Source organism: Adelges cooleyi, unplaced genomic scaffold, assembly GCF_023614345.1.
Source record: "Adelges cooleyi isolate 19-005CV unplaced genomic scaffold, UGA_ACOO_1.1 ACOO_flye_CR_arks_rails_tigmint_CR_PRNA_30, whole genome shotgun sequence".
Lineage (NCBI taxonomy): Eukaryota > Metazoa > Arthropoda > Insecta > Hemiptera > Adelgidae > Adelges > Adelges cooleyi.
The window spans coordinates 4,408,094-4,423,345 of NW_026095971.1; the positions used below are offsets into that span (position 1 = coordinate 4,408,094).

The following is a 15,252-nucleotide window of genomic DNA, read 5'->3' on the forward strand; positions in this document are numbered from 1 at the left end:
TTTTAAGACTAAAATATAATATATGTACCTAATTTTAATATGTTAATATAATATATATATTTTTTTTATATGAATTCATACTATTTTCCTTCTTTTTATTTTATTATTATTTGTAATTTGTGGAAATAAATTCTATGTAAACTTTTTATACGTCGTACAAAATAAATGGTAGTATAAAAAAACATAGAATTTTTGAGAAATTTGAAAAATTAAGCGTTTTTTTTATAATATTCAGCGTCATTAGGAGTTCAGGGATAAGAGGCAGAGGACGCTCTTTGCAGAAACCCTGATGACTTTCATCATATTACACCCAGTTGGTAGTTTTGTCTGCGGCTACATTATAATAAAAAAAAAAACATAATGGGGAATTGGGCATTGTACAATTATGTATATACAATATTTAATTTGAGTGGTCTTATTAAAAAAATGTACAAAACTCAAACAGAAAACTGTGAACTGAAAAATGCAGAATAAACTTGATACATACCAAGTCAATTATTAGAAAAAACTTAACTCGTATGACTTGCAAAGTTTATTTTTATTTAGCTTTCAGTTATAATAATAATTATTGCAGTGTTTTTTTCTCAGTATATTTTGAAATACATCAACTGTAGATTTGTATAGATACTTTTGAAATAAAATTAATGACATCTGTAAGATCAAATTATACTTTGTTAATCATCTAAGTCAAAAAGTCTGTACGTGTATTTGAACTGGATTTCGAACTATTATTTATACTGTACTTCATACCATTTTTATCTTGTGTTTAATTTAAGTTTTGTTAGGCTCGAAATTCAAGAAATGAAAAAAAACATTATAATAAAAAATAAATAAATACCATTTAACTGTGGTGTAAATACAGTGTCTATTTTAAGACTATATTATATTTTATATGTATTAATTATCCAAATTGGAACATAAATAAATATTGTATTTATGCATTAAAATATTAAATGTCCAATTTACAATATGCAAATTTTTTATAATAGCAATACTTCTGCTTGATGTTATACCAAAAAGCGGTTTAAATTATAATTGGTAAACGAAAGCCCTTAATTAATATACTAATTATTAGTCAACACAAAATCGGCCAAAGTATAATTATTCTTTAAAATAACACTTTGATCGCGTTATGTTTTATTTAACTTCAATGTATTTATATAATCAGATTTAAAATTAGCATTAAGTATTAATAATTAAAAAATATTATTATTTTTATTACAAAAATGAAGAACACTTTAAAGTCCTATTGATTGGACTTGGAGAAACGAACATTTTAGTGTTGTGGTGTAAATGAAAATATTGTATTAAAGTACCTGATTTATACGTACAAAAATTCACTCATCCCTCAGACGACCGTTATACTTATTTAATTCCAATGTTTTTTGACAAACTTATCTAAACGTATAAATTGGTTCATAAATTGTTGAACACTTTTAATGAAGCCTAATTACTAGATATTAATCATATCTAATATGTATAGTGTATTTTAATAGCCGTTTTGGGTCCTCGAAAGCCTCGGATGTCCGGGGCCCGGGCATTTAACATAATATGTGGGATTCGCAAAGGAAAAACAAATGTAAAATTGAGTAAAATATATAAAATGTACAACATTCGTATTTGATAAAAAAAAAAGTGTTAGTAGTCCTTTTATAGATTTCGAATCCGAGGCCCTTTAGGTGCCAGACCTACCCCGGACACATGGGCATAAGGTGGAAAAATTAGCGCTTTACACCTACTCGCATATAATATATATATATATATACATACACAGCCTTATTGCGCTCACTCCGAGTTAACACTACGGGAGGGAGGGTACGCGTTTTACCGGGTTGCCGATTGTCGCAAGTGCATTAAGTCTGGTCAGGGGTGTTAGCGCAGTCGCCGGATATCGTCAGTATCGGTTAGACGCGCAACCCTCGACATGTTTCGCCGGCAGCGTGCCGCCGTTTTCGTCATCGTCGTACACATTTTTTTACCCGGTAAGATTTTTTTGTTTTTTAAATTTAAAACCCAAACGGTATAGTTATATGAAATAGTAATATACTACACCGGTAAACATGTACCAGTCACGAATAGCATGAAACAAAAATGAATCCCGACGATAATATTATACAAAAAAAAAAAAACCCCCCTTTCATAATTATCGTTTAACACCTATTTTCGGATAGCGGAGGATTCAAAGAAAAAGTCTCAATCAGCAAACGTTACAAATAGTCCATTCAATTGCTCAATAGCGGGGCAACGTTTCAGGTTATTAGTATGGGCGCTAAAACTCGAAAATACCATTTTTCCCCATCACCTTTTATTTTACTTTAATTACTAAAAATTAGAATACTATTTACAAAGTCATAATAGAATAATAATAACCGAACATTTTTGGTAGGCCAATAAGACATAAAATTGCCATATCCTGGAACCGTTTATATATATTTGGTTTTTTTTTTTAGAAACTGTTAATTTTAATACAATTTCACTCTATACGTGTATAGCTTAAACATCCACCGATTTTGACCATTTTTAGTAAATATAATTCAACAAAAATAATGTAAAATGTTATGGGGGCCAGAGTACTCAGACCCACAATGACAGAGGCTCAGTCCACAGATGTCCAATGATGCTTGGTTAAATCTACCTCTGCGGTTTACTAACTATAAAGTAGTTTTTCCTAGCTTTAAATAATTAGAAAAATTGTGTAAAAATTACATTATACTTACGAACCGTTCACAGATTAATTTTAAACAGAATACGTGCAAATAGAAGTAAGCTTAAAGGATACTATAAGTGCACGCCTCTCCATTTATCATTTGTCTTACCAAAATATGAAATGTTATATTATGTTATCAATAAATTGTGGAACTTAGGCCGTACTCCTAATACCTATTATAGGGTTTTGAAGTACTTATTGTATTAGTGTTGATACGTGTCTATAGTTTTTTTTAATTTTCCCCCCCATTGACTAATCTCACACGAGTAAACCCCCGTCATCATAATTCTTATCTTCTATTATTTTTAATATTAATAATATAATATATTTTTTTTTATTTGTCCACCTAAGCTTTTATTTTAATACAAATGCTGCTTGATAATTTATCAAAATTAATTGTTGTATAGTAGAGATTAAGAAATCTCTACTATACTTAGCATAATAAGATAATTGTTGTGCGGAAAGGCACAATAGTATTAGAAAAAGTCATAATAGTAAATAAATCGTATTTTCATATGCTTGGTTGCATGAACGTTCTATTGAAGGTTTTACTAGAAAATTGTAATATATGTATACATACATACATTGTCCATTATACGCGATCATAAGAACCAAAACGACAAATTCATTAATATATTTTGTCACTTAAAATTTGAACGTTAAACAAATTAGCTCATCGTTTTCATTATAAAAAGTTTTTATATTGTCTATGTTTTGTACTTCGTAGTGCAGTTTTTATGATATTGTTAAATTAATAAATTAGTTCATGAAATGTAATATTATACTGTGAACCGTTTAGGATAAAAAGTAATTGAATTGTGTTTGTACACGTCCTTTTGTGCAAACCAATGACATGCCGGTCACGCGATTCCGGCGAACGATAAAGCAACCCTAAGAGTACACTTTGTGTTTGTAACCAGCTCACTTCACATTTAAAACACATTATACAAATTTGTAATGTGGTTTACTCAATCTATAGCAATGTAATACATCCTTTTAAATATTTAAAGTATGAAAATAATACTGTAGTAATAATAATGTAGTTAGGTTTAAATATATGAAATAAATGTTTCACTAATATAATGTTTTTTTCATTACATGGTTCTTTTTCTACTGCCAACTGAAACTCTGACCCATATGAACCCTTATTAGTCGTTTTAAAATATTGTCCCATTTCAAAACAAAAAATTATTTGAAAACTGTCTGTTGTTAATTTTAACCATACCAATAACCTGGGATTTTTCAATGTACTAGCCTATGGCTATGGGGTTTTTGAAATGTATTTTTTGTTAATAACTTTTGTAATTGGTGTAGTTTTTACCGTCATTTAAGTTAAGATTGAGTAGTTAGTACCCAGTACCTACGTATACAAATGTATCAAACATAAATATCAAATTTAGTTCGGATTCGCTTCGCGGTCGTCTTGTGAACACATTAAACCACTAAACTTTTTTTTATTGTGTACAAATTTTATGTTGCCGGTTTCCTGTTCCGATGTAATTCGGAATTGCCGATAATGTATATTTTCCAACCATCGATTTTCTTATGAATCTAGCTCCTATTTTCCTTGTACTTCATTGACTATCTTATAGGGATCATTACTTATTTATTACTTCAGGTCGTCTATAGGCGTACCATACTCCCACTATATATGATCGTAAATGATAGCCAGACACATAAAATCTATTGTACTTGTGTTTATTAGTATCATGTTATATCCTCGACAACAGGACGTGTACAACAAATTATTTTGATCGTTTTATAAATCAAATTAAAAAAAATCCGTCTTGACAAATTATTAAAAAATAGGAGGTTCGTGAGATGTCTATGACAAGTGAAAACAAATCGATTAGGCGAGTCATTCGGTATCCGGAGAGATTTTAAGATTTTTTCTTTAAAATATAAACGATAATATGCGCTATCGTAAAAACGTATTAAATGAAATAATACCAACACATTTTATTTTCAAAAACAAAAATTGATCTATTAAAAATATCTAAATCTAATAGAATTAGAAGAGGATTTATAAATTGTTTTAATTGTTTATTATCATTGCATAATACTTGTCCCTAAACCATGTTTAAAGATTCGATAATTTTATTGATAAATTTGGCCGAGTACTATCGTCTATTTAGTCCGCCAGAAGGATAGATTTGAATTAAAATTTCATCGTTAATAGAACGGAAAAAAAAGTGCCGTTTGAATGAATTTATTGTTGAACGTCCTTAAGCTTGACGGGTGTCCCCAGCAGTTTACGGGATGATATAACTGACCTTACAACTGTTGTATAATATATGGAAATGACAACGTGTACACGACGCTTACACTAATTGGTCCACGATTACCCTATACAAAAAAACATTAGTTTGTGGAGTCAGTTGAAAAAAAAATATGTATCATACTACTGCTTCGATTTTTTTTACCAAACGTCACAGTTTCTGGTCCAGCATAAGCCATTTGTTTTTGAATATCTTCGTCGCGAATCATTCTCGCCATAATATCGCGTTTCATTTTGGAGCTTAAGTTTAATTCGGACTCCGTCGTAGCCTTATATACAGTGCGAGGGGCGAGATTAAAAAAAAAAAACTATCCCGCCTCCCAATGACCAAAAGGACTACGGGTTTCATTCGTTTATCACGATTCTTTTTTTATCACGCGGCCATGCAAAACTTTTCCGTTTACAATTACCTCGCCTTTACCGCGCCCCGCCGGATCTTCCTCAGTTTACTGTCCTGTTATAACGCACTTTATTTATCTGAAACGTCTACACCTTTTGCTGTGCCCTCGCGGTCGTCTGTTCGGCAAACTTTAATCCGACGTCGTTGCCGTCGCTTGTGATCGTAAAACGCAAGAGCCGCTTTATAAGGAGAAAAAAATATATTTATGTATACACAAGTAGAATATAACAGTTGTCGCTATGGGTGATATTATTGTACAACGTTAGCAAACTCTATTAGGCGTCTGTGCAGAAACGGTCCCGCGGCGCAGCGTTGAGAATTAAACGCCCAAAGAAAATAATATTTGCCACCGTAGTGTACCTGTCCCGGGCATTTCGAGTAAGGGGCTTCTCGCCGAGAGTTCTTATTTTATTTTAACTTTATGCGTTTCGTTAAGACTTGAAAAATGGTAAAAAAGTTTTTTGTCAATGGCACGGAGAGCGGCGCTGTTTCTTAAACGAGGCGGACGGTCGCCCCCCATAACAACATGACTTGGTAGCTTAAATACTATGAATAAAAACATGAAGTCCTACTCGGAAAGAGGTCGCTTAATTCGCAGATTCTATACCGACGTTCTTAAAATGTTCATTCTAACTCTGTCAAACATACTACAATATATTTTATGGCAAACTCGTTTTTGGGGGATTTTGTTGTAGTCATTTTTATTCGATGCAATTTGATAGTTATTAGTAATAAGTAATAACTGGTGTGAGAAAAAATGACATGATATGACCAATTATAGAAAATATTAATTATATTGATAAATTCTCGGGTGTAAGCTGTGATTATATTTATAGTTATTACGTTATGATTTTTCAAATTTTTGAATTAAAAATCATACTTTTGTATATACTCTTATTGATATAGGTAAGAACGGTAATGCGCAAAAAACAAAACGTGTCACTCTTGGCTATACAGACGCGTACGAGAGTAATGAGTTTTAGTTTCTGCGCACTTTTGTTCTAGTATGAGATAGAGTATAGTAATGCCTATGCAAAATGATGACAAGACTTAAAATCTGAAAAATTAGCCGTTAAGGAAAGTTTATGTTAATATCCTAAACACGGAACTCCTGTGAACTAATACAGTCCAATAAACAACAATAAAATAAACGGATACTTCATCTAAAGTTTATTCTATACGTTTAAATTGCTTGTTTTTTTTTTGACGAATAAAATATTTTTATTAGTATCCAAAAGGATACTGTAAATTGAAATACTTAATTTTGTTTTAAATATGTAGATGCAGTAAAATGCTTATTTTATAATATTTTAAGCTCATTCATTTTGGTATTTTGAAGAAAATAGAATGATTTTTGTAATAATGATAAGTTTTTATCAGTCATTTTTATAAAAAAGCTAAACCATACATTTCAATTTATTTTTTATACAACGCTTAACTACCCGGATGTAATTTACATAAAATATTCAAATGTATTACTTTTTAAAAACATTTTAATAGAAGTAGACAAATGTTTATTTTAAATATTTTATTTTTTACTCAATTATTTGTCAATATTATTATTGTTTACTCTTATTACTGATCATGAAGCGGAATATTAATGAAAAATAAATTTAAACGAATGTACAATAAATTAAATACAATTGTTCCACGATACAAAAGAGAAGATAGCACATTGGTATCGCGTAGTCAATAGATATTTCCAGAAAATGATATTATTTGGGTAAAGTTAAAGTGTAATAAAAAAATATGGAAGAAACTAATAGAAAGACTAGCTATGTGAAATAAGGATATTATAAGATGAGAGTGGGTAAGGAAAAACGAACCTATAAAACACGGTGTTTGAGGCCAACTAAATTGCAGGGGAGAAAAAGGGTTAGACTACATCTTACGAAAGTGCTGCTATAGCTAAGGAGACAAGGCTCACGCTATTCAAATTTGTGTGTGCTTATACATAGATGGAAAACATAAAAGTGTTGGCAAAGCAGATGCACGGCCGAGTACAGGACGGCAACAAATTAAAGTCGGCTGTGAATGTGGATGACCTAGTAGTGAAAACGGGTAAAACCCGAGAATAAGTACATTGAGTTTGTTGTGTTATGCATAAAGGAAGGACGTCGAGAACAAAGAAGACTAATAAGAAAAAACAAGCAAAGGAGACTAGCGATAAGAGGTGGAACGTGGTGTCGTAAAAATGATAAATATGTAAGCTAAGATGTGTAAGCCTGAAGTTGGCACTACTTACATCACTATAAATAACGTTCAAATAAAATAAATCATTATAAGCATTTTTGACGTTCTATGGTTACAAGGTACTTAAACTTTTTAGAAGAAGCTTTTTTTAAAAACTAAGTCAAATTGACGGTAATATTTTTTGGTTTTACAAAATGATATTAGAAGGCGACAAAGTAAACTTTGCTCAAAATAAATATATTTTTTTTTTAAACAAATTTTACTTTAAAAGTTAAGAATATGTACATTATATTTAATATTATAGCTTTGTATCGCTGTTACATTATTTACTTAATATTGTGCAGATTGTTTTAAGGTAGCCGTATATTTTACTATGTCTAACAATAAGACATGATAAAACTGAGCGTTTGGAAAGTCTCGTGCTCGAGTTGTAATGAAAGACATTCTCGGAATAACTAAAAGCGGGAAACTTTGTTGTAAGTTTGAGAAATGCAGACATGTATTTTGTTACATATATTATGTAGCTACTACTCGTACTCTTTATAATATAAGGATTGTACTACACCGCTGCATAAAGGTACACTTATAAAAGTGATGTAATATTTTAATTACAATAATTAAAATAGTAAAAAAATAGAGCTCATTTTGTTTAAAAATAAATGTTCTGGGCGCTATAATAAACTATGGTAACTAAATAATAATATTGCATGTTATTTAAAAACGTTTAATGTTATGATCTCAAATAATTATATTCTTTCAGTTGACCTATGTAATTAACAATTAAGTTATTTTTCACGCTAACATGTTGAAAATGTAATATAATTAATTACACTATGATGACTTCAATATACTTATTTGTCAACTGTCATTGACTTAATTTTGAACTTAAAAATAAAATCACATCTTCAATTTGTTCAACTATCGTCATTCGTTTATTAACGCTCTGGAATTGGACGAAAAAAATATTTAAAATTTGTTGGTTTCATATGCCCATGTCAATGTCCAATTATCATTTTCTCTGTGTATATATATAACACAGGGAGCGAAAGAACGCATTCCGATCGCATTATACTTAACGATTAAACGATATATATTTATTTATTAGAAATGTCGACGCCAGCAGGTATAAGGACAGCATATAACTGTGTAGTAGACGTAACAAGCAATAAATCCTACCTTCGTGCCAAACTCAAAGAGTCAAATGACTAAAAAGAGTTCTAATTATAAGAGAATTGCTTATCCGATCCGCGATGCGTTTTAATGATTTGAAATGAGAAAGTTGGCCTTTTTAAAACATTTAGATTGTCAGAAAATCCATCAGTGTTTTTAAACTGACATATAGCGGATGAAGGACGGGGTACGGCCTTTATTTTTCGAGAAATAAGGAAAAAAACAATTACCGATTTTATTTCCTGACCCACAGTAGTCCACAGTACCCATTAAATATATTTTCCGAAGACGGTTTATTGTGTTTATAGTGGCGTTTTGCCACATAAAATAAAAACGAACCTTCGTCGAATTTAGGAAAAATATTGACCAACACTAAATAAATATTTTCATCCGGTTTGCTAATAAAATACTGTTGGTGATTCAATTTTTCGCGGCCATCTCGTTAATGAAGTACAAATGGTTCAATTTAAATTTGCCGAATTTTTTTTTATACTTTCACCTTGGGTTGATGTTGTTTTAATGGATTATTTTATACATCAAAATCATATGGTAGCGACTAAATATTTTGTATCAGTTTGTTTATCGCAATGATTATTATTTATCAATACAATCCATCTTAATAGATACCTATAAAATTTTAAGCTGTACTTGTTTAATAAATAGGTTATATAAGTTATGAGTCTACATAGAAAAGTTAGCTTTATAGACGAATAAACTACTCGTATGTATGAATATTGTTTTCTAATTTCACACTATCGACATCATTTTTTATTTATACGTACTGCTTAAGGTGATCAGTGGTAATGAAGGTGTAAGCAACATCACGTAATTAAACAGTCGTAAATATTTTTTCAAATACATACGTTTGTAGTCCAGCCAAAATTATAATAGATTGTGTAAGTACGTGCAGTTTCGTGGAATCTTTAACAAAATTATTAATGTATTAGTATACGTTTTAATGTTATTTGTTCAATGGAGACTGCTGCTGAATATTATTGTTCTCTCATTGGGATCTTCATTTTCATAATAATAGTACAATTGAGCCTCTTATCAGATAACGGCACGTATTCCTTTTATAATTTCCCACATGTTTACTTTTCATAATTTGTATTTCCATTCGCCATCTTACTTTTGTTTCCTTATAATCACGTGCTTGATTTCTACACTAATACCTACTTGTATTCAAGATTTATTAATTGAATTTAATTAACCTTACAAGTAACAACAAAATAACATTTTTGTACGCTTACGGTCTTCTAATTTTTTCATGAGGTAATTAACGTACACTACACTCACATTCCTTATACTTTATCTGACGTATGCAATCTTATTATGCGCACATAATATATATAAGGTAACTTTGGTAGAAAAATAAATATAATTTTATTTCTGAGCTTGTCAGTTGTTATGAAATATAATTTTAGTAATTTCAATTTTTAGTATTAAAAAAATGGAAATGTTACATTTGAACGTTATTTATTATTGATCACTAATATTATCCGAGTAATGAAAGAGAATAACTAATAAAATGTACCCTACGTGGCGATTACTACAATTAAAAAAACTTAGTGACCGAGCTATTAAGTACACTTTTTCTGTACAATACTTAAAATTGTATAATTTGTCTATCACCATGGTGTGGCAGTTCTATTCTACGACAAAGCCTTTGTGTTTTATCAATCAAAGGTATATTAATACTTTAGACAAAACAGGTGAGTATAGATGGATAAGTGCTCAATGAAGTCTTCACTTTATTTACTCAAATATAGTTTGTATAGTAAATTAGTTAATCGAGCATTTCATTTATCAGTTGCGCGGAGCACGTTTATCGTCAAACTACTTGTATAAATAGAATTATTTATCTTTTTACTAAGATTCATCAAAGCATGCAATGTGTCTATTATTTATATAATACACACTTTGTGAGCCTATTAATTAATCAACTGTATCGTCGATACGTTTACTTTTCATCCAAGATCATATAGTTTAAACCGCGATACTTTCATGCAAATTGAAATGACACCGGGTGTTAAGTAGACGCTATAATATGAATACAAATACCTCCAGATTTATATTTTTATGAAAAATAATAAAATATGCTAATGTGAATCCCCTTCTTCGCAATTCAAAGCCACTACCAGTATATGAACTGTTGTCGCCTTATATGTATATAATATATAATATATAAAATATATATAATAATACATATAAAATATATAATAACATATATATTAAATATATTTTAGCCGTTAACAATAATGGCGTAAAAAAACATGACATAATATATTTATTTAATTCACCTTTTGTTTTGCATAGCATGAAGAGTAAAATAAACCACAAACTTTATGTCGAGTAATTAAATTAATTTTGAAAATTCTCTGGTGCCATTTATACATATTATAGCTATACTCAGAACGGGCATCTGTATTCCTAATTTCGAGCAGGCGTCGTTAACATAATATTTACTCGGTGTTGTTAAAATTAAGGACTTTATCCGGAGCAATGCCGACGACAATGTGGTCCTGTTGAATTTCTCCCGAGACCCCCGTTGTCCGGACTTAACACTCGCGGCGTGGCAATTAGTTAAAAATTCAAATATGAAATGTTCGCTGGAACCCCCTTTTTGGTCGCGTACACACACACACAAAAATAATAGAAAAAGCAATATTTTAACAGTACATCAGTGCTTTTCTGCGCCGAAACTCGCCTGGCGTGAATACATGAATATATAGGTTTTTTCCTCAACCCCACGCTATTCTCTTGGCCGGATAACGGTTTTGCATATTAAACCCATTTAAAAGATTAAAAACAGCCACGCTGGTGGCGGCTATGAAAACCACTCGCTCTATACACACACACACACATGTACATGTGTCTGCATATTATAACTGTGAGTATACAGCAGAGTAATAGCGCTGGAACGTCTGCGGAGAAGGCGATGAATTCTTTGTCGTTATCGTTTGGGTGACATCGCCAAAGTCTTCAACCTCCCCGCCATTTTTTCCTTTTTCTTTTTTTCCCACCCTCTCGTCCGTGTCAAATCGTAAAATACCGCCGCCAGACCATCTGTTATTTTACTACTTTAAAAACCACACTCTGTATGTTGTTGTTATATGGAGTTTTCTTTTGTCATGGAAATTCACGCCTGTGTCCGGGGGGAGAGGGGTGAGGTCGGTGTTAGGGAAATTGCGAAATTCAGCCGCAATATTTATATTGACGATACAGCGGGGACAGTGACACTTAACTAGACGCCGCTAAACATTAATCAGCAGGCCCATTCAACGGGCAGAAGGACTAACCGACGGCAGAGGACAGGCAAAGGCGACGGCGGTGACACTAATTAATTACATACCCACCACGGTTTCATGTACTATAGGTATGTTGTGATATTTACAAAACACCACATACTATATTATGATGTACTACTACGTGATACTCAATTCCCAAACATGTAATAAAGGCGTTTCGAGGTTTTCGGAAAATTCGTCTAGACATTATATCGATTGTAATCGCAATGCTGTGGAAGTATTTAAAAAGAAAGTAGTTTTCGAGCTCTTATACGCTGTAATGTTACATGACGTATAATTATGTAATTTAACCTAACAGCCTAATCAACTTAAAAACTAATGCGACGTAAATCATATTTAAAAATATTCACTTTCTACTTCACTGTTACTTTGGTACAGTTTTTATTAGAAATGTTTGACCCGTATGAATCCGTACCGAATGATTTTATTCGTTATTAAATTATATGATTAAAATAAACCCTGAATTTTTTTTTGAAACATTTACACTGATCTACGTTTACATGATTAGATAAAGATAAAACATATTGATCTAGGCGGTATGAAAATAGTAAACGTATATATAGGTAACGCAAAATAATACAGTATATATAAATATGATGTTACACGTTATTTAAAGTCTATTCAAACTGTAGAAATTGTTGAAATCATATGTGACAACTGACAAGCACAAAATAGTATACATAAGCATTGACTGACTTCAGGGAAACAACACAAACTTTTCTCAAGACTATGTAAAGCTACTACATTACTACTACTACTGAATATCCTTCTAAAAACTATTGGACGATTTCAATATTCTGAATATAAAACACTTATATCTGAAAATAGTTACTATTTTTAGTATCTATTTAAAAAAACAAATTGTATTGATCTCTCTACACCATAAAGTTAACACTACGTATGCAGTACAATAAAGTCCCGCGTACTTGGAAATATTTAAAACTTAATTTTACTGGAAAACATGGATTATTAGCCAAATTTATGACTAAAGAACAATCTAAAAAGGTACGGTATTCAAATTTACACTATCCGCTGCGCCAGTGAAAAATAGTACTTAAGGTTAGATTTTGTTTACGGTTGTTTGATTCACGGTAATTTCGGGATATATATTATATACTATATCTGTGAGCTATGAGTTCCTACGTTGAGTACTTACGGAGATTAGAACTCACACTTCAAAAAGGTCCCGGTGACGTCTAAAAGTTTTATGCACTGTTTTAATGCTTGGGCAAAATGGTTTTTGTGGACATTTTAGAACACTGTTTGGTCGGCCGTTGCGTTTGAACATGTCAACAACCCCTTATTAATCAACAGAACTCATTAACACCGGTTGGCCAACGACTAAAAAATGTATATGCCGCAACATGTAATTCCATTTAAACAACTTTACCATTTAATAATAATGTGTTTTAATCTAAAATAACACTAACTCGTTTACGTTTTTGGATCCACATATTTTACATAATATAACAAATGTAAGCGAAATTATTGTCGAATTTCGCATTAATCTTCTTATTATATATAACTTAGGACAACGAAGAAAATTCGAAAAACTGAGGATACTATTTTGATTTTATTAACTACTATTTTCACAATAATATTGTTCAATAATTAATACAAGGGATTATATTTAAAAAAAATTCAGTTTCGAGAAAAATATAAATACATAACTAGGAAATAACTAAGCAATAATTGTTAATTATTGAGAAGAAAAAGAACTGACAGAAAAGAGATAACCCAATTGTTGAGCGTTAATCGTTATAAAATAGATTGTCACTTAAGATAAAATTAAGATTAATTATCTGCATACATATTTTACTATCTTCTGAAAATCATTTTACGATAAAAAACAAGTGAAGAACATTAATGGTTATAAAGGGTTTTACGAAACGGAAAGCTAATAAGGTTAAGAATATGAAATTGTATTAAGATTTTGTTTTATTGGGAGAGAAAATCTATTGAAAACGTGAAAAAATCCAAAGCTTTTAGCAATAAATGTTTGTGGACGAGGACATTAAATTCGGGTAAGTATATACGACTATATAAAAAAGCCTTAAAATACATTATATTAAAATCAGGGATTGAAATAGTCATTTTTTTTTACAAATGAGTTCAACTATAACTGTTTGGAAAAAATCTTTGAAGTAAAAGTTCAAATAAAACTTGCATACAACAACATGTATATATATTATATAAGTTAAATTTTTACTTTTAGTATTAACTGTTTTATTTGATCCCTGATTAATATTTTAAAAAAACCAGTACAGTGGGGTCGGGGCATATTGGGGCAGGTGTGGTCACAGATCGAGTGTGATAATTTTGCTGTATTTTTGTGCTACTTATAAGTTTCAAAAAAGACCGTCAGAGTGCTCTATTGAAATGTTTTTATCATTATAATATATAACCTACTTACATTAATTAGCAAATTCAATCAAATATTCGTTAAGTGTTTGGCTAAAGCGAAACTTGAACCAAGCTCGTTAAAAATGCAGGGAGAATTTAATGGTATGTAATCCTGTTCAGGGTATGTATAGAATATACTTGGGTTAATACAACAAGTAGTGGAGGAGTTAACGTTTATTATTCTTTCACTCATAGCAATTTACATAAATAAAAGTTTGTCAAGTTAAATAACAACGGCCGGGAACTCAACAAGTAACGGTCTTGTTTTTACCCTATATTAGCTTCATACTTAAACGCTTTTATGCACCGCTTAGAAATTGTGGACTAAGAGCAGTTAATATGACGTATTTAACATTTACTGGAATTTTTGTGGCGTTTATTTTTCCGCTTAGCCACGGCTTATGAGAATTTATAATTATTATCTATTGGATAAACCTTTTACAATATATTCGTCTATAGAAAACAAATGCGCATTTGTATTGGTTATAAAATATTATAATAAAGATAAATACTTCCATGAAACTTTAATATATGTAAATTTCTTCATGCAATGTATAGAATACTTAATTTTTAGCATACGATTTGTACAAAATACTAAGTGTAGGTCGAAACAAAACCTACCGTTATATAATTAAAAAGTATAAAAAAATTAAAGCAAATGCAGTCTTGTAACAGCTAAATGTCATCTAAATGTGTACGTATAGTTTGAACTCAAAAAAAATAGTACACCTGGCATAGCGTCTTGAGAATACCGAGACGGGAAAACGATAATATAGATTTCTAATTTCTGATT

General features: G+C 30.7%; 1 protein-coding gene across 4 annotated transcripts in view; it reads left to right on the forward strand.

Annotated features, from left to right (window-relative positions):
- Nucleotides 1–1,881: 1,881 nt before the first annotated feature.
- The window catches only part of LOC126839111 (cell adhesion molecule Dscam2), an 83,302-nt gene continuing 69,931 nt past the window's right edge, over nucleotides 1,882–15,252 (forward strand). For all 4 annotated transcript variants that reach the window (XM_050574154.1, XM_050574155.1, XM_050574158.1 and 1 more), the window contains exon 1: nucleotides 1,882–1,982. In XM_050574154.1, coding sequence (XP_050430111.1) covers nucleotides 1,925–1,982 — 58 coding nt within the window. In that variant the 5' untranslated portion in view covers nucleotides 1,882–1,924. The remainder of the gene's footprint in view (nucleotides 1,983–15,252) is intronic.